This window comes from Vitis vinifera, chromosome 12, assembly GCF_030704535.1.
Source record: "Vitis vinifera cultivar Pinot Noir 40024 chromosome 12, ASM3070453v1".
Classification (NCBI taxonomy): domain Eukaryota; kingdom Viridiplantae; phylum Streptophyta; class Magnoliopsida; order Vitales; family Vitaceae; genus Vitis; species Vitis vinifera.
This window is the reverse complement of record NC_081816.1, coordinates 19,493,764-19,512,726: the sequence shown is the minus strand read 5'-3', so window position 1 is coordinate 19,512,726 and position 18,963 is coordinate 19,493,764. Positions and strand designations below refer to the sequence as shown.

Here is an 18,963-nt window from a genome sequence, read left to right as displayed (position 1 = left end):
AATCACCAACAAATAAACTTCAAATCAAGAAAAACTTAATGGATTGTTTTTACTAATAGTTTAGAATTTTTTATTTTTAAAAAGAAAACATTAAAACTCAAATTGTGGTCCAATTAATATTAAAAAAAATTTAAATAAAAAATTTTAAATAAAAATTAGTCTAAAAGGAAGAATCATTTTTTTTTTTCAATTTTTTTACTAAGCTCTAAATTAAACAAGATTTAATACATTAGATTCATTAATGAGTCTAATATTTTTTTTTAAATAATTTTAAACTCATATAATAAACCCATTAATACCAAAAATCTATAAGTAAAAATTGGTTTATAATGATTGTACTAATTATTTTTTTAACACATAATTATATTTTTATACATTTTCTCTATAAAGAAATAAACTTAAAATCAAGTGACACACTTTATATTAATTTATTAATGCTTTTAACAATTTTTAAAGAAAAGAATTTGGAATTCAAAAAATCGATATAATTAATTGTAGATTCAATTAAAGTATTCCAAAATAATTTTTTTTCGTAATCGAATACTAAATTTGTACATATAATAAAAAAACTTGGCTAATCTATATGTTAAAAAGGAAAATTGAACTTTATTTATTATTCATTTTAAATAAAGTATTATTAATTATTATTATTTTAAATTATTATTGTTTATTCTTAAAAAAAAAAACCAATTATACTTTTACAATATCCATAATTTTGTAACATATACTAAAAAAAATACATTTTATAAAAAAATTTAAAATTTATTATTTTATTATAATATTAATTTTCATGTTTTAATAAAATTATTTAGTTTAAATTTATTTATAATTATAAAACTATTTTCACTTTTAATAAGTGAAAATAGTTCATATCAAATTATTTTTTACTATTCAAAAACAAAATTTAAGAAAAAAGAGGTCGTGTCAACTTATTTTTTATTATTTGAAAATAAAATTTAATAAAAAATATGTTGTATCAACTTTCTTTTAGTATTTGAAAATAAAATTTAAGGTAAAATAAGTCAGTGTTAACTTTTTTTTTTTTTTTAAATAAAATCTAAAGAAAAATGGGCGTTGGGGGATTCAACTCTTATTCCTATGATACAAAATTATTCTGTTGGGTCTCTTCTTGTTTTCTTTCTTTCCATTTTCTTCTTTTCTTTTTTTGTTTAAGATTTTGGATATTTGAATGTTTCTTTGCAAATCCTTCAAAATTAAAGAATGCATTCATGAACTCCAATTCGTGGCCTAGAGGATCCACTTCAAGGCACACCCTCTACCTCTACCACCACCCGCACCACTTGAAGACTCCCACTAATGCCGGAAAGCTCCCATAACTCTCCAACCCTTGTCCCACTTTGCTTGCCCCGCTCTATAGTTACTCAACTTTTGTAAGTTTTTTCATAGACCGATTTGATTTGGCATCTCTTTCACTCCACTATGCCTAATATCAAGATGATATAACCTAATCAATTTACATGTCATTGTAGGCAATTCAACAAGAGAATCACAACAATATAGTATCAATTTTTGTAAGTAATACAAACTACACATTGATTCAGATAACCTTTTGATGGGTACATAGATAAGGTCTAAATAGCACAATGACAACACTCCTAAATATTAAACTTTAAGCAATAAATCATTCCAAACTCTGTTACCGAAGCAAAATCATAGAAGATTTCTACACCCATCCAATGGCTGCATAACCTTTGAAACCTTATCGTATTGAGACCAAGTTCTCAAATTCAGTGGTAAGAAGGTCCGAAGACCATTAACTTCATTAACGGTCCTAAATCTCTTAGGCCATATTTGGTATATTGGAATAAAGAATGAGAATGAAAATTTTCTTTTCATTTCTATTTCTCCTTGAATGGGAACGAATTTGGCGATTCCAATTCCTATGTTTGGATGCATATAACAATGCAAGGTTGAAATGATTATTTGTTTTCATATCTTGAAAACAAGTACTCTGATTCAAGTCGAACTATTAAAATGGCCCAAAAGCCCAACTTGCACCAACCTCACCTTGAGGAGGATAAAAGAAATCAGAAATGCTAAAAGAGGTTGGATTGGAAGTGATTTGCATATGATGTAAACTATTCTATATACCAAAAAGTAGAAAAAGGGCATATCTAACCTCACTACAAGTAAAATCCTAGAGCAAACTTATGACTTTTCAGCATACACCAGAGAATCAAATTCCACATGAATGAAAAAGAAAACATCATTTACATGTATGTATATACACAAAGTCAATAGTAAGTTCAAAATATATGATTCAACAGACACATTCCTCAAAGATCCAACGGGAAACAAAACTATAACCTTCAAGGCGGACAAACCAATAGCTACAATATTTTTCATGGGAGTCTCACTCTATATAAAACTTCTATAAATGGATCTTTGTTGTTGCTTTCTTTCTTCTTTGCAGACTTGGAAGTAAAAGCTCAAAGCTAAAAACTCAAAAAAAAAAAGAGTTGAAGTCTTCTAAGAGAAAATAGAATCCTCAAATCTCATTTGCAACCAAAGGCCCATGTATTGCATAGGGAGGCTTTGGCGAAGCTTCCTCCTGCAACTGTTCCAAGGATTCAAAATGCTACCGTCTGAAAATAAAAATGGTTACATGACAATCAGTTGAATCTGACATTCAAATTCATAGGGGGTTATAAATACTTTTTAGACTCTGAAAATTTTATAGCACTATACTTGAGTAAGGAAGAAAAGCTCAAATCGTGCTCCAATATATAGAATTTAGTTGAGTAGCATTGCTATGACTTTGAATGTGGTTTGGCTTCTCTCTTCTCCAAGTATCTGCCTCAGAATCACAAATTTAAAAGAAGAAAATTCAGAGCTCACATTATTGTTTGTAAGTACAAGAAAAGCTTGAATATGGAAATTAAACGGTAGCATCCATGCTCAACTAATGTAGTACAATTATGATTCTTTTCCTATTAGTGACGTAAAAAAATCAAAGGTTAATGACAGTAATTAAATGGGAAGGAAATGAGCAAAGACTAGGAAGTGGTGGCCTGCCAGAAGCTGAAGATTTTGAGTTTGAGGTGTCTAAACTGAACATCTACAGATTAATTAAAGCTGAAAGAGATGAAAACAATGATTACATGCACTAAGGAAAATGTTAACATCTACATTGCTCAGATGTCATACGAACATGGTGAATAAAATTATTAAGGGCAGAACCTCAGGTAGTAAGAGTTTTATTTTAGCTTGAGTTGACTTTACAATTTGGTTTATTGTGTCTTGAAAATGATGGAACTCCACAATGTGTTAGCTTATTGAAAGTATGAATCAGAAGAAACATACCTGTTGTTTCTAGAGAAGAACCCAGATATTAACACAGAGAACCTGAGAAATAAAGCAATTGAAATGTCTTACTAATTGGAATCATAGAGCATGCTGCATACTCCACTCTCCAACAGAGTTGAGCTTTCTCTAGTTCCTCAAGCAGAGCACCAATCATGAGCCTTTGGATGCTAAAAAATATCTGCTACAATCTTCCAGAAAGGGAGTCTTTGAACTCACAATAAGAAGTGGTCCCATTGGAAGGATTGTTGCTAGATAGCTTGAATTTATTGAGAAAACTAGGATCAAAGGCCTTCCATGAGTTTCAGTGAATTAGCCAATGAAAACGAATCCAAGGTCCATAAAATTATACAAGAAATGCAAGTTACTAAATCAGACCTGCAGAGCTGCTCGGCTTTTAAGTTAGCATCAATCGACTCTGGATGAAATCTGAACTGAAGCATTTGACAAGGCATTATTGATTAAAAGAAGATTCCTTATGAGGATATGAAGCATCAATTTACAAGAGTGAAGAATCACTAATAACCTGAAAGAAGCAAGAAATTATTATAATAATTAGAAAATTTAAAGCATAGTTTTCCTATTTATGATGGATCAAATTAAAATTGGTGTTTAAACATGTCAGTTTTCCTGAGAAAATTACTTTTAGGACAGAACTGGTACTTGACTAAAAATTCGTGTAATGTTACCTTCATTACTGAACTTGGTCATTGGTCACAACATATGGAATGTGTGCTATATGATGCCAATCTTCCCCTGTCCAAAACTTGCACTGACCTTTCAGCAATGGGCAGTTCTGGATTGTTAGAACAGAAAGGGAGGTGGGCAGCAGCTCTTCCTTCAAGGATTGGAGCTTGGGGCAGTCATGGATCTCTAATTTTTGGAAAGAGGTGAGCAGTTGAAGCCCCAAACTATTCAGGGACCTGAGATTTGGAAGACCTGAGATTTTGAGAGAGGGAAGAGAGGCCAGTCCTTGCAGGTCCCACTCCACCTGGGATGTAAATTTGTCGCAGTTTGTTATTGGGAATGTCAATTCAGGACAACCATGTAATGTTAAAGACTGAAAGCATGCATTGTTGTGCACCATGCTCAACTATTGTGATTATCTTACCATTAACAAAGTAAAGCTCAAAGGTGGATGACAATCATGTAAATGAGAAGGAGATGGCATGCCAGAAGATGAAGATTTTGAGTTTGAGTTGCCTAAATTGAACATCTGCAGATTAATCAAAGCTGAAAGAGATGAAAACAATATGTAGACTAAGGAAAATGTTAACGTCTAGATTGCTCAGATGCCATATGAACATACTGAATAAAATTCATGAAAGACAGAACCTCAGGCAGTAAGATTTTTGTTTTAGCTTCAGTAAAATTTAGTATTAGGTTTATCTTGTGTTGAGAATGATGGAACTCCACAATGTGTCAGCTTATGAAAAGTGCAAATCAAAAGAAACATACCTGTTGTTTTTAGAGAAGAACTAAGATATCAATGCAGATGCAGCCTCAAAGAACCTAAAAGATAATACATATGAGATTATGAATATTGTAATTTGTAGCTTAGTTAAACCAAATCAATTGAAATGTCTCACTAATTGGAATCATAGAGCCTGCTGCATACTCCACTCTCCAACAGACTTGAGCTTCCGTTGTTCCTCCAGCAGAGTATCAACTCATGGGTCTTTGGATGCAAAAAATCGTCCAAAAACAGAGTCATGAATCTCAACTCAGAACAAAAGAATGGTCCCATTGGAAATCATTGCTAGACAGCTAGAATTTGTTGAGAGAACGAGGATCGAAGGCCTGCCATCAGATTTCAGCAAATTAGCCAATGAAAACATATTCAAGGTCCATAAAATTATACAAGAAACACAATTACAAAATCAGACCTGCAGAGCTGCTTGGCTTTTAAGCAACAATTCACTCTAAATGAAATCTAAAGCATTTGACAAGGCACCAATTAAGCAAGGGAGTCATTAAGGATTCCTTATGAAGATATGTTGATCAGAGCCAGAGTGAAGCATCACAGATGACCTGAAAGAAAGCAAGAAATTGTTATAATAATTAGAAAATTGAAAGCATATTTTTCGTAGTTATAATGGATCAAATCAAAATTGGTATTTATGTTAGTTTTCCTGAGACAATCATTTTTAGGATAGAACAAGTACCTGACTATAAATTGGTGTAATGCCACCTTCATTACAAAACTTGGTCATCGATCACAATGTGTGGAATGTGAGCTATATGATGCCAATCTTCCCCCGTCCAAAACTTGCACCTATCTTTTAGCAATGGGCAGTTCTGGATTGTTAGAACATAAAGGTTGGTGGGCAGCTGCTCTTCTGTCAAGGATTGGAGCTTGGGGCAGTTACAGATCTGTAATTTTTGAAGAGAGGTGAGCAGTTGAAGCTCCAAACTATCAAGAGACCTGAGATTTGGAAGATCTGAGATTTTGAGAGAGGTAAGAGAGTGAAGTCCCTGTAGACCCAACTCCACTTGGGATGTGAGTTTGTTGCAGTTTGTAATTGTGAGTGAAGTTAAGCTGGAGGGAAGACCCTGCATTGGGAATATCAATTTCGGGCAATCATGTAATGTCAACGATTGAAAGCATGCAGCTTTGAGATTCTTGCAACAAATAGACACAAGATTAGGGCACCCACAGATGTACAACAGATTGAAAGATGTAAGATCCTCGTCTGACATTGAAATGGAGAGGAATTCAAGCCCCTCGAGATAGTGGATACCGAGATAGACGCCCCTCGGGAAGTTGCCAAGTGGGAGGGATAAGAACGAATTGCAAGTACCGTTGGAGATGTACAACCATTCAAGGAAAGGGTGGTAACATTGGAAGAACTCAGGTAAGAGAAACTCAAGTTTCTTAGACAGTTCTATATACAATGATTTCAAAGTAATGGGTAAACAAACTCTGCCCAAGGGTCTGGAAAAAGAACAATTTCTGATTGTCAACTCTCGAAGACAAGTATTACTTCGCAACATTCCCTCCTCCAGTAGGGACTCCAAAGAGTCGGAATTTTGAATTTCGAGATCCTGCAGTAGTGGTGGTAGTTCCTTCCACTGTGAGATGTCACAGCTGCGCGTCGTCAATACACGGATGGCTGGAATTCTTGGAAGTTGAGCCACAAGCTGCTCACATTGTACAATCTCTAGTTTCGTCAACAAAGGCAGATGGTTTGGTAAGGCTCCTATTAGCTTGGGACACCTCTCTATATAAAGCTCCTTGAGACGAGGGAATTCTCCACCTTGGCTCCCAAACACAACCATTCCTTCCATTTTCGCATATCCTGAAATGATAGAGATTTTAGGGATACAAAGGAGGGCTTAGTTGAGGAAGAATCAGTCCCATAAAACTCTGCACCCACCCTTTCTATCCCCTGCAAACGCCATATATGTAAATGTTTAAGAGAGGGTAACTGCCCAAGCGGTGGGAAGGCTGACACATTGGTACAACCCCAGAGACGTAGGGACACCATATTTAGAATTGAAGGACCTCCTAACCAATCTGGAAATCTTGAACCACCATACATATGAATAGTGAGTCTCTTTAAGTTTGAATGAGGTTGTAAGTAGTTGAGCACTATGTCTGCTCCATTTTGTTCAACACCACTATCGTCATTCTGTTCCAACTCTAACTCATCACTACTATCGTCATTCCCTTCCTCATCACCACTATCATCATTCCCTTCCAACTCTAACTCATCACTACTATCGTCATTCCCTTCCTCATTACCACTATCGCCATTCCCTTCCAACTCTAACTTATCACTACTATCGTCATTCCCTTCCTCATCACCACTATCGCCATTCCCTTCCAACTCTAACTCATCACTACTATCATCATTTCCTTCCAACTCTAACTCATCACCTCTATCACGACCCCATTCCAACTCTAACTCATCCAGGTACCGCATGCCTGCCAAATTGGCCTCTAAGGCATCCTTAGCATCAACTACATTCTGCAGCTCTTGAATGACAAGACTCCCACCAATGTGGGAAAGCTCCCTCAACTCTCCAACCCTTGTCCCACTTTGCTTGCCCACAACATAGTTACTCAATTTTTGTAAACTTTTTAATTGACCCATTTGACTTGGCATCTTCTTCACTCTGCTATGCCTGATATCAAGATGACGTAAGCTAATCAGTTTGCACATCATTTTAGGCAATTCAACAAGCCATTCACAATGATATAATATCAATGTTTGTAAATTATATAAATTACAAATTGGTTGGGGTAACCTTTTGATGGGTGTGTAGGTAAGGTCCAAATAGCGTAAGTGTTTTAAATTACCAATTGAATCTGACAAATCTGTTATCTCATAGTAACACAATGACAACACTCGTAAATATTGAACTTTCATCAATAAATCATTCCAAACTCTAGTACTCAAATGAAGCTCTACAACAAGCCTACTACCACTTGGATATCTATTCTTTGAAACCTTATCATCGCGAGACCAAACCTCCAAATTCAATGGTAAGAAGGTTCGAAGACCATTAACTTCACTAAGGGTCTCAAATCTCTCAAAAGAGTCATATTCACTTCTAAAATATGATAAGTAGCGAAGCTTTTTAGGAATTTCATTCATCTCACCATCATTCAACTGAACACAAACTTTTCCAGAAATAAGTTGAGCCAAGTCATTGATGAGATCATGCATTACAAAATAAGATTTGTGGCTACCGGACTTTTGAAAAAATGACCTTGATAATAGGTCATAAAAGTACCCATCACCTACCTCTTCCATTGTTTTCTTGCCTTTTTCTGATTGTTGCAAAAACCCTTCTGCCATCCACAATAAAATCAAGTTATCCTTCTCAATTTGGTAGTCTTTAGGAAAAATAGAACAATATGCAAAACATCGTTTTAGATGTGAAGGAAGATAATAGTAGCTCAAGATTAAGGCAGGAAGAACTGCATTATTTGGTAAATCCCACATTTCACTGTTCAATACATTTTCCCATTCTTTTACTCGAACCTCTGAGTATAAGGCACCCCCAAGGGTTTTTGCAGCTAAAGGCAATCCATCACACTTTTTTACAATCTCTTTGCCAATTTCTTCTAGCTTTGGATGTGGACTAGAATTTCCATTTTCAAATGCATGTTTTGCAAATAGGGACCAGCAATCTTCAGAGGATAACTTTGCCAAATGATGAGTATGAACTGAATGCATGACTGCTGCAACCTTATTGATACGTGTAGTTACAACAATTTTACTTCCATATAGACCAACATTGAATGGAGTTTGTAGCGAATCCCAATCATTATAGTCTTCATTCCAAACATCATCAAGGACAAGTAAGAATTTCTTCCTGGTAAGTCTCTCCTCCAATTTATGTTGAAGCAGATTCAAATCATTGTGATCAGAAGTCCCAGAATCGATTGCCTTAAGAATGGTTTTCGTTATCCTGACAAGATCAAATTCATTTGAAACACAAACCCATGCTTTAAGGTCAAAAAATTCCACCACCCTCCAATCATTATACACCAGCTTAGCAAGTGTGGTCTTCCCAATACCGCCCATACCCACCAGCGCGATCACACTTATCTTATTCCCACTTGCATTATGGGACAACAAATATTTTACTATCTCCTCTCTATCACCATCCCTACCGTACACCCCAGACTTATCTACCAAGGAAGTGGTTGGCCATCTTTTTGACCAATTTTCTCCAACGCCTTCTTTCAACCCGAGAAAATCTTTTTCTTTTGCAAGATTTTCTAGTGTGCCAGTGATCTTCTCTACCCTGGACATGATACCCTCACCGGAGATGATGTTCTGTACCTGAGTTTGAGAATCAGACTCCATCTTGCATCGTAAAGCTTCAGTGGTGATATCGTCCAGCAGGTCCTCCGCATCATACACAGCATCTTTCAGCTCATCCACCCAATCTTTGACATCTGAATTCGTGATTTGCTTGGCCTCAGCGTCATTCAGCACTACCTTAACTGCCAGCAATTTCATCTTCAACTCCCTTAGGAGCGTAGCACTGAGTTTCTGTCCCTGGAGGACGGTAAGGACGTCACGAGAAGCCATCCGATCAAATAGAACTTGGAGAGAAGCCGAGAGAAGTGCTCCTCCTCCTGCTACAGCCCCGGCCATGTCTGTTGGTTTGCAAGGGAAGTGAATAGTGGATCAGAGAAGAAGGAAAGCAAGCAGATGCAAAGCAACGAGGACGAGCCTGGGCCTGGGGATAGAAGAAAGAGGTAGATGAAGACGGTGGCCCATCAATTAAATGCCAAATTTACAGATGAATCCACATGGGTTGCAATTTGATCCCCCCCTTATGAATAAATAAGAAAATATGCATCAACCTTACACATATTTAACTTCTAGGACCCAAAATCCACATGGGAATTGGTATGCCCAACAGCAGGCTTTTGGACCAATAATAATAATAAAATTATTGATTTTAGGTTTTCTGGATGCTTAAAATATTGACAAAATCACCCATCTCAGTTGTACAAGGTCGAAAAGAGACCCTTGGAAGAAGAAGAAAAGAATGTTGAAAATGGGCTGTCTGTCGGTTCATACATTTATTTTATATATGAATGGTGTGCACTAGAATAAACATATACTAATACCATGATAAAAACAAAATATTCTAATAGATAAATTAATTCTAATTATTTTATTTTTAAATTTAATTTAACTGACCATTAAAAATATAAAAATTATAGTGATAATTTTCTTAACTTTTTTTATATCATTTATATATTAATTAGATATAAGAAATATAAATATTAAAAAAATTTATATATATTATCATTTATTTTATATCATTTAATACAATTGAATTAAATAGAGCATAATTTTAATATTAAATATATTTCAAAATTAGACATATTATTATTAAATATCGCAATATTATTTGTGATATTTAATAATAAATAAATACTTATAAATTCATATATTTTTTATTGATACAAACAATATATCAATAAAATCGAAGTACCAATATATATATATATATATATATATATATATATGTTATTATTGATATTTTCATCATGAAAAAACATTTTTTTATTTTAAAATTCAAAATTTGTTTTTAAAATTTCATAACATTGACAATTGTTTTATATTTTTAATTTTAAAAAATAAAGTGAAATTTAAAAAAACGTTTTTAAAGAATTTCCACTAATTTTTAAAAACAAAATAAAAAGATAAAAAAAATTTAAAGAAATATTTAAAAATAATTTGAAATTTAAAAACTAATTTAACTAGTAGTAGAAAGTCATGGAATTCAATAATATTAAAAAGTCATGGATCAAAATTTATTTTAAAATTTTTTTATTAGGCAAATAAACTCCAAATAAAAAAAAACTTAATGCATTGTGTTTACTAATAGTTAAAATAAATAAATAAAAACCCTTAAAACTCAAATTGAGGTACTATTAAAATTAGAAATTTATAGATAAAAATTAGTCTATATAGAATCATAATTTTTCAATTTTTTCACCAAGCAAATTAACTCCAAATTAAACAAGACTTAATCCATTAGATTCATTAATGAGTCTAATAATTTTTTAAAATAATTTCAAATTCAAATAATAAACTCATTAATACCAAAAATCTATAAGTGACACACTTTATATTAATTTATTAATGACTTTAACAATTTTTAAAGAAAATAAATTAGAATTCAAAAAATCAATCTAATTAATTGTAGATACAATCAAAGTATTCCAAAATAATTCTTTCATAATTGAATACTAAATTTGTGCATATAATGAAAAACTTGGCTAATTTATATGTTAAAAAATCTAAACTTTATTTATTATTCATTTTAAATAAAATATTATTAATTATTTTTAACCAAAAAAAAATCAATTATACTTTTACAATATCCATATTTTGTAACATATACTACAAAAGTACATTTTATAAAAAAAATTAAAATTTAATATTTTAATGTAATATTACTTTTCATGTTTTACTAAAAATTATTTAGTTTTAATTTATTTATAATTGTAAAACTATTTTCACTTTTAATAAGACTTGTATTAAATTTAATTAATATTATATGAATTGAATTTAAAATGCTTTTATAAAATAAAAATAGAAAAATTATTTCAAAAAACAACTTAAGCTTTTCTATTTTATAAACATCCTTATTTTTGTAAAACATTAAAAAAAATTGTTTTGTTTATGTTGTTTGACTTAATTAAATCGGTTTCTGAAAACAATTGTCCGAAAATATCATCAAATCGATGCTTAGATAGAAGAAAGAGGTAGATGAAGACGGTGGCCTATCAACTAATGCCACATGGATTCATTTTCTGCCAACCCATATCATATAAGTTGCAATTCGGTCCCTGCCTTGAAAATAAATAAGAAAAATATGCATCAACCTTATACATATTTAATTTCCAGGACCTGTAATCTGCCTGGTAAACTCAACATCAGGGTTTTGGGGCAAACTCTGGGATTTTGGTTTGTGATATGAATGGCACTGCAACTTGGCCATTCAATACTATCTAACATTAAGAGACCTTTGAATAGTCTATAGAATTGACTAAATCGCCCATCTCAGTTGTAAAATGTTGAAAAGAGACGCTTGCTTATGCACCACAAAAAGATGAGATATAAAGGAGTGAGGACCACCCTTTGAAGAAGAAGCCTTCAAAGGGTCAAGCAGAACCAGGACCAGGCTTAGGCCCATCTAGTTCAGCAAGTCAAGACTCACTAGGTCAATGCAAGCCCCTGATTTGTTGGGTGGGTTAGGCTTACATCAACCCAAACACAAAGAAAGTTTAATGAGGGAAATTCAATTCACTCATAATACTCTTAAGATACAGCAAAATCACAATTCTCAAATAACAAAAAGGCCACCAAATAGATGGTCAAACTACTCTTCTTGGGAAGGAATCTCACAGCCTCAGCCCTCCTCAAGATTTTTGCAGGTGTTCCATCCAGGACATCTCAAAAGATGCAAAATTGGAAATCTGCAGTAATGAATGACAGTCAGCATAATACATCTGAAAATTCAACAACTCTATATTCAAACCCCCAAAAAAAAAGGGCATGACAAGAGAATTGGGCTCTACAGAAACTATTAAGTATATGCAAGCTTGTGGGAAAGAAAACCCAAATCATGGTTCCCTAACTTCTTGTTATCTTCATGTCCAAGAGAAAGAATCCAATTCTCCTCCATATCCAGCTATTTGGAACTCCCTGATTCTACCATTCTAGGATTCCCTTTTTTCTACTACAATTAATTCCAGGTATGGAGAAGTGTAATGTTATGTTTGGGTGTCGACAAAGCAGAGGAATGCAACTAAGACTCTTTAGGAGCACATCGAATGCAACTAAGGGAAATAAATCTACTGCGGACAGGAGAACCAGAGACAATCAAGGGCACTACTCTTTTAGATTTAAGACTCTCAACATTCAAGCCAGTAAGAACACAACAGAACAGAAGGGTAAAATTCCAAAGGATATTTGATTAGAAATATTAATGAAACAATGCTTAGAATACAAGATGACAAATACCCAGTTTTTATTTTTATTTTTATTTTTTTCTCTAAGATAAATGAACTCCAAAAATATGACAGCATGTAAAATGTATCCCTGCATATGTAAATATGAGCTACCTGGGATTAATCTTGCCTTCCTTCTGTTCATATTTTTGTTCCCAGCTTCTCGATCCCCAGACCTCTAAACACATTCCAAGCAAATGAAAGTTGTAGATGCACAATTCTTGAACTGAGCTGGAGTTCTGCAGTCCATTGAGTAAAGTCTCAAGATCTTAGGAGTCTTCCGATGCAGAAGGCTGTTTGGATGACTCTGATTAGCCACATCAGAATTTACCATTTATATTTCAAATCAACAACACTGATATAAACTTCAAATATTATAATAAATCAATTTTGTATTTCAGCATTTCATTTTCTCAAAGAAAATTATCTTTAGAAGAGAACAAGCACCTGAATATAAATTGATGTAGTGCCACCTTCATTACAAAACTTGGTCATCAATGACAATGCGTGGAATGTGAGATATGTAATGCCAATCTTCCCCTTTCCAGAACTCATACTGATGTTTCAGCAAGGGGCAGTTGCTGATTTTTAAAAATGACAGAGAGCTGGGAAGCCCCTCTGCTGTCAAGGATTGAAGCTTACCGCAGTCATTGATCTCTAAGTTTTGAACAGAAGTGAGCAACTGAAGCCCCTTGCCATCAAGAGACCTGAGATTTGGAAGACCTGAGATCTGGAGAGACGTGAGAGTTGAGGGCAGCAGGGATTCCTTCGGAAATGACTCCAGGTCTTCACATCCACCACTGATTCTGAAATCTGTCAGAGAGGCTAGACTATGCAAACCCCACTCCACCTGGGGTGTGAGTTTTTTGCAGTTATGAACTACAAGTGAATTTAGGGTGGACGGCAAACCAGCAACTGGAAATAGAAATTCAGGACAATTTTGTAAAATTAATGTCTGAAAGGATGCAAGGGTGCACATCAGAAACTTGAGTTTCTTGCAATCAAGGATCTCATAGTGTGTCAACTTGAGAGCTGGCAACTCAATAGACACAAGATCAGGGCACTGAATGATTTGCAAGAAATCAAGAGCTGGGAGACCCCCCTCTGAAATCAAAATCGAGAGGGATTCAAGTCCCTCAAGACCATGAATTTGAAGACGAGTCAGCTTAGGGAAGATGGCGAATGAGAAGGCTGAGAGAGATCTACAATAACCACCCCTGATGTCCAAACATTCAAGGAAAGGATGATGGCACTTAAGGAACTCAGGAAGAAGGAACTGTAGTCTCCGAGAACCGTAGATACATAGTGATTTCAATGTACGGGGTAAACAACATGTGCACAAAGATCTGGAAAAACAACAACGTTTCAGAACCAAGCGTTGAAGAGAAGTGTTGTTTTGCATCATTCCCTCTAGTAGAGACTCTGCAGAGACACATCTTAGAATTGAGAGTGCCCGCAATCCATGTGACAGCTCCTTCAACTGTGAGATATCAGAAATTTCAATTTCAAAACCTTCAAGATAATCAAAGCTACGATCTGAACTTCTCAGCAGAACCTCGCGACAGTTGAGTATCTTCAATTCCCGGATAGTTGGAACTCTTGGAACGGAAGCCACAAGCTGCTGACATCCATTAATCTCGAGTTTTGTCAAGGAAGGAAGGCAGTCCGGCAATTCTCCAGTGAGCTTGGGACATTTCCATATACAAAGCACCTGGAGACGAGGAAACACTCCACCTTCACCGTCAAAAGGTAGCCATTCTTTCCACTGCCTCATTTTCTCAAAAATTAGAGTTTCTAGGGATAAGAAGGGCTTAACTGAGGAAGAATTATTCCCATAAAATTCAGTACCCACTTTCTCTATTCCACACATCCCTGATATAGAGAGGTATCTGAGAGAGAACAGTTGCCCAAGTGGTGGCAAGGACGAGCAATGTTTACAATTCCTGAGATTTAGGGACACCATATTTAACAATGAAGGATCCCCTAACCAAGTAGGCAATCTTGTACCACAATAGAAGTCAATGGTAAGCTTCGTGACATTCTTATGAGGCTGCAAGTTGTTAATTATATCAACTCCATTTTGTAAACCATCAGTGCTGCTATTCCACTCCAACACCAATTCATCAAGATACTTCTTACCCTTCAAATTTGCCTCCAAGGCATCTGTACCAGAAACCACATTCTGCAGCTCTGAAATGTGAAGCTTTCCACCAATTTGCGAAAGCCCCCCAAGCTCTCCAATTCTTGAACCACTTCTTTGACCCACAATAAAAGTACTCAATGTTTGTAAACTTTTCAATTGACCTATATGACTTGGCATCTCTTTAACTCGAGATCCATGAACAGTAAGATGACGCAGATTAATCAATTTCTTCAATCCGCTAGGCAACTCATGTAGAGAACGGCACTCATTGAGTATAATTGTTTGTAAATTATACAAAGGGCATACTGTCTCCGGTAATCTTTTGATATCTGAATGCGAGACGTTCAGGTAACGTAAATGCTTCAAATTGCCAATTGAATCAGGCAAATTTATAGTCTTGTAATTGAACAAAGACAACACCCGTAAGCATCTAAATTTTGGTAATAGCTTGTCCAAAATCCTGTTACTCAAGTAGGACTGCGGCAAAAATTGCAATTGCAATGTGAAAAGAGTCCGAAGACGCTTAACTTCGATGAAATTCGCAAATCTCTCAAAGGCATCATATTCACTTCTATAATACGACAAGTGGCAAACCTTTTCATATGTTTCATGCCCCCAACCATCCCCTAACTGAATACAAAATTCTCCCGACACAAGTTGAGCCAAGTCATTGACAAGGTCATGCATTACAAAACATGAGTTTCTACTACTTGATTTTTGAAAAAAGGACCTTGATAATAGTTCATGAAAGTATTGGTCACCTACCTCTTCCATTCGTTTCTTGCTTTTTGGTTGTTGCAAAAAGCCTTCTGCCATCCATAATAAAACCAGCCTCTCCTTTTGGAACTGATAGTCCTTGGGAAAAATTGAGCAATAAGCAAAACATTGCTTTAGATGTGAAGGGAGATGATAGTAGCTTAACCTCAAAGCTGGAAGAATTTCATTGCTTGGCAAATCCCACATTTCGCTCCTCAAGATATTATCCCATTCATCTGCTTGTACCTTAAAGTGTAAAAGACCCCCAAGTGTTTTTGCAGCTAAAGGCAAACCTTGACACTTCTTCACAATCTCTTTGCCAATTGCTTCTAAGTATGGATGTGCACTAGGATCTCCATTTTCAAATGCATGTTTTGCAAATAACCACCAGCAATCTTCAAATGATAGTTGTCCCAGACGATGAGTGTGAACAGAGCGCATGACTAATGCAACATTTTCACTACGCGTTGTTACAATAATCTTACTTCCGTTTGACCCAACTTTGAGCGGAGTTCTTAGCCTGTCCCAATTATTGTAATTCTCGTTCCAAACATCATCCAAAACAAGAAGAAATTTCTTTCCATTAAGGCTCTCCTTCAGTTTCACTTGAAGAAAATTTAAGTCATTCACATCAGAAGTAAAACCCCGTGAAGTGGTTGCTTCAAAAATTGTTTTTGTTATCCTCAGAAGATCAAATTCTTCTGAAACACAAACCCATGCTTCCAAGTCAAAATATTTTTTCACACTCTCATCGTTATATACAAGCTGAGTAAGAGTGGTCTTGCCAATACCACCCATGCCTACAATGGATATCACACCTATCTCATTGCCGCTTGAATTATCTGACACCAACATTTTGATTATCTCCTCTTTGTTGTCATCTCTACCATAGACACCAGATTCATCCACCACAGAAGTCGAAGGCCATCTTTGGAACAGTTTCTCCCCCACACCTTGTTTCAACCCGAGAACATCTTTTTTTTGTGCAAGAAATTCTAGTCTATCAATGATCTCCTCTACCCTGGACTCCACCCCATCAGCAAATGGATTAAGCGAGTTAGAGAAGATATTCCACACCTGATGTGCACTAGTTTGAGGGTCGGTCTCCATCTTTCTCTGTAGATCTTGGTTAGCAATCTCGTCCAGCAGGTCCTCTGCATCATAGACAGCATCTTTAAGCTCATCCACCCACTCTTTGACATGTGAATCTGTAATTTGCTTCACCTCAGCATCATTGAGCACTGCCTGAACCGCCAGCAAGTTTATCTTCAGCTTCTTTAGGAGAGTACCAATGAGTTTTTGTCCCCGGATAAAGTCTAAGAATTGCCGAGAAGCCATCCTGTCGAATAGGACTTGAAGAGAAGCCGAGAGAAATGCTCCTCCCACTAAAGCCCCAGCCATGTCTGATTCTTTGCAGAGGAAGAGAATGATGAATTACACAAAAATGAAGGGAAGTAGATGCAAAAGCAAACCAGAGGTGTTGGGTTTATAATATGAAAATGCAAGGCAGTTTGTAGAAACGTTGACCTTAGAGCCCGCAATTGTGTGCCATAGAAATAGTCGCAATTGTTTATTAAATAAAGAAGAAGAAAACAAAAAGAACAAAACAAATCGAAAACAGTTGGAAAAAGGCAGGAGCTGTTACCAATGTCCCCCGATTATTCACCATATGACTGCAATGAAAGAAAGATTTACGCAGTTCTAAGAAACCTCAAGATCATCCCATATAACCAAATACCCAGATGCTAAAATCAGTTTCTTATAAATTCCCAGCCACCAAACATAGGCCTAAGTAGAGAAATGCTGAACATGAATCAAAAAGTGTGGAACGAGAGCCATTTGGAGTGGCGAAACCAACCAAAAGAAGAAGCCCATCTAGCCTGAATCTCAAAAATCCTAGAAACCTGAAAATTACGGGTGTGATTTCTATACTTTTAAATCCATTCCCCAACAAAATCCCTGTGGGTATGCCCTGCTCTGTTCACACCCATCGAGCACACCACAATATCTTTCCTTTTTTTCTTTTCTTTTTTCTTATATGTTGCAAAGAAGAACAGAACGGGCAAAGGCCAAAAACAGATACAATGCAGATATGACACCCAGTAGAGCAAAGGCGTTGATCTTCAGAATGCCAATGTTCACCTTGGCCGCAGTGATGGTGACGGCAGCAGTGGAGGCCTTTTGCTGAGCTGCACAGGTGACAGCAAGGATGAAAATTTCGCGATATATATCCAAAATATCGTGCTTCTGTATGAAGATGAATTTTCCCTCCCTCGGTTTTTAAAAGTAGTCTATATCGAGGGGATAACCGACTAAAGGGGGCGAAACTCCCGGACAAAAATACCCCTGCACTACTCCTCCAGCTACTTTAACCCCTTTACTTTTTTTTTTTTTTCATTCTTTCTTCCCCATTCTCCCTTTTTCTTTTTCTTTTGTTATTCCGGTTTCTCTCTTTTCCGTACATTTCTTCAAATTTTACACACAAATTCTTTTCAAATTTCTTTGATATAAAGTGCTTAAAGCTGTGGTTGGATAAACAACATACATTTATTTATTTTTTCACATATTTTTCTTTCATTTTTTATTTGTTAAATATTTTCAAGCATTTAATAAGATGTAGTAAATATTTAAAATTATTATAATTTTTTTAATATCATTTACAACCATAAAAAAGGAAGTTAAAAGAAGGAAACAACCATCCTAAAAAATGTAGCATGGATAAACATTGTCCATATGAAAAGATCAAATAATGGTGAGTAACAAAACCTATTGAATTTTATGATGGTTTTGGTATCGTTTGTATATTTGTTTTTTATATGAATGTAATATGGTAATAGGGTTTTGACATAATATATAAAGTTGTCTTTCTTAGTCGTATACCACAACTTTATCGATGTTTAGTTGAACTTAAAATAAGTTAAGTTTATATATTGTACTTAATTCGAGTTGAATCCTTTGCAAATTACCTTTGACATTAAATGAATTACAGCATAACCAATCTTTTAGTAAATAAATATATTTTTATTGTTAAAAATAGTTGAGAGTTACAATATTTTAATTTATTTAATAACTATAAACATTGCATTTCTATAGCATTATTGGTATTTTTTAAGGTAGTAAACATGATTAATAATATTATTTATTTGTTGTTTATTAAAAAATAAATATGTGTAATGAAATAATATGTATTTAATAATGAATGATTTTTAAAAAAATGAATACCTACTTATTGATGGAAATGCTC

The 18,963-nt window shown here is 34.9% G+C and overlaps 2 protein-coding genes across 7 annotated transcripts; both read right to left on the bottom strand.

Annotated features, from left to right (window-relative positions):
• Window positions 1–2,193: 2,193 nt before the first annotated feature.
• LOC100266892 (putative disease resistance RPP13-like protein 1) lies at window positions 2,194–9,610 on the bottom strand. Of its 5 annotated transcripts, none has more exons than XM_059741116.1 (9): window positions 5,490–9,610; window positions 5,211–5,355; window positions 4,914–5,124; window positions 4,783–4,836; window positions 4,436–4,540; window positions 4,014–4,315; window positions 3,703–3,850; window positions 3,325–3,366; window positions 2,194–2,814 (listed from the first exon to the last, which is right to left on the bottom strand). In XM_059741116.1, exon 1 carries the CDS (start codon window positions 9,438–9,440, stop codon window positions 6,546–6,548), a length of 2,895 nt encoding a protein of 964 aa, XP_059597099.1. In that variant the 5' UTR covers window positions 9,441–9,610; the 3' UTR covers window positions 2,194–2,814; window positions 3,325–3,366; window positions 3,703–3,850; window positions 4,014–4,315; window positions 4,436–4,540; window positions 4,783–4,836; window positions 4,914–5,124; window positions 5,211–5,355; window positions 5,490–6,545. The 5 variants fall into 5 exon arrangements, with proteins under 5 accessions (XP_059597099.1, XP_059597100.1, XP_059597097.1 ...); XM_059741117.1 differs by having other exon boundaries at window positions 3,703–3,758; XM_059741114.1 differs by having other exon boundaries at window positions 2,194–2,606; window positions 2,710–3,850.
• A 2,292-nt stretch (window positions 9,611–11,902) lies between these two features.
• LOC100852516 (putative disease resistance RPP13-like protein 1) lies at window positions 11,903–18,041 on the bottom strand. 2 transcript variants are annotated; one of them, XM_003633332.4, is made up of 3 exons: window positions 13,268–18,041; window positions 12,935–13,127; window positions 11,903–12,286 (listed from the first exon to the last, which is right to left on the bottom strand). In XM_003633332.4, exon 1 carries the CDS (start codon window positions 17,118–17,120, stop codon window positions 13,299–13,301), a length of 3,822 nt encoding a protein of 1,273 aa, XP_003633380.1. In that variant the 5' UTR covers window positions 17,121–18,041; the 3' UTR covers window positions 11,903–12,286; window positions 12,935–13,127; window positions 13,268–13,298. The 2 variants fall into 2 exon arrangements, with proteins under 2 accessions (XP_003633380.1, XP_019078833.1); XM_019223288.2 differs by having other exon boundaries at window positions 12,935–13,113.
• Window positions 18,042–18,963: the final 922 nt, after the last annotated feature.

What these genes read in the sequence shown, in the direction of transcription:
- LOC100852516 (XM_003633332.4), bottom strand. Translation starts at nt 17,120, where the DNA reads ATGGCTGGGGCTTTAGTGGGAGGAGCATTTCTCTCGGCTTCTCTTCAA.
- LOC100266892 (XM_059741113.1), bottom strand. Translation starts at nt 9,440, where the DNA reads ATGGCCGGGGCTGTAGCAGGAGGAGGAGCACTTCTCTCGGCTTCTCTC.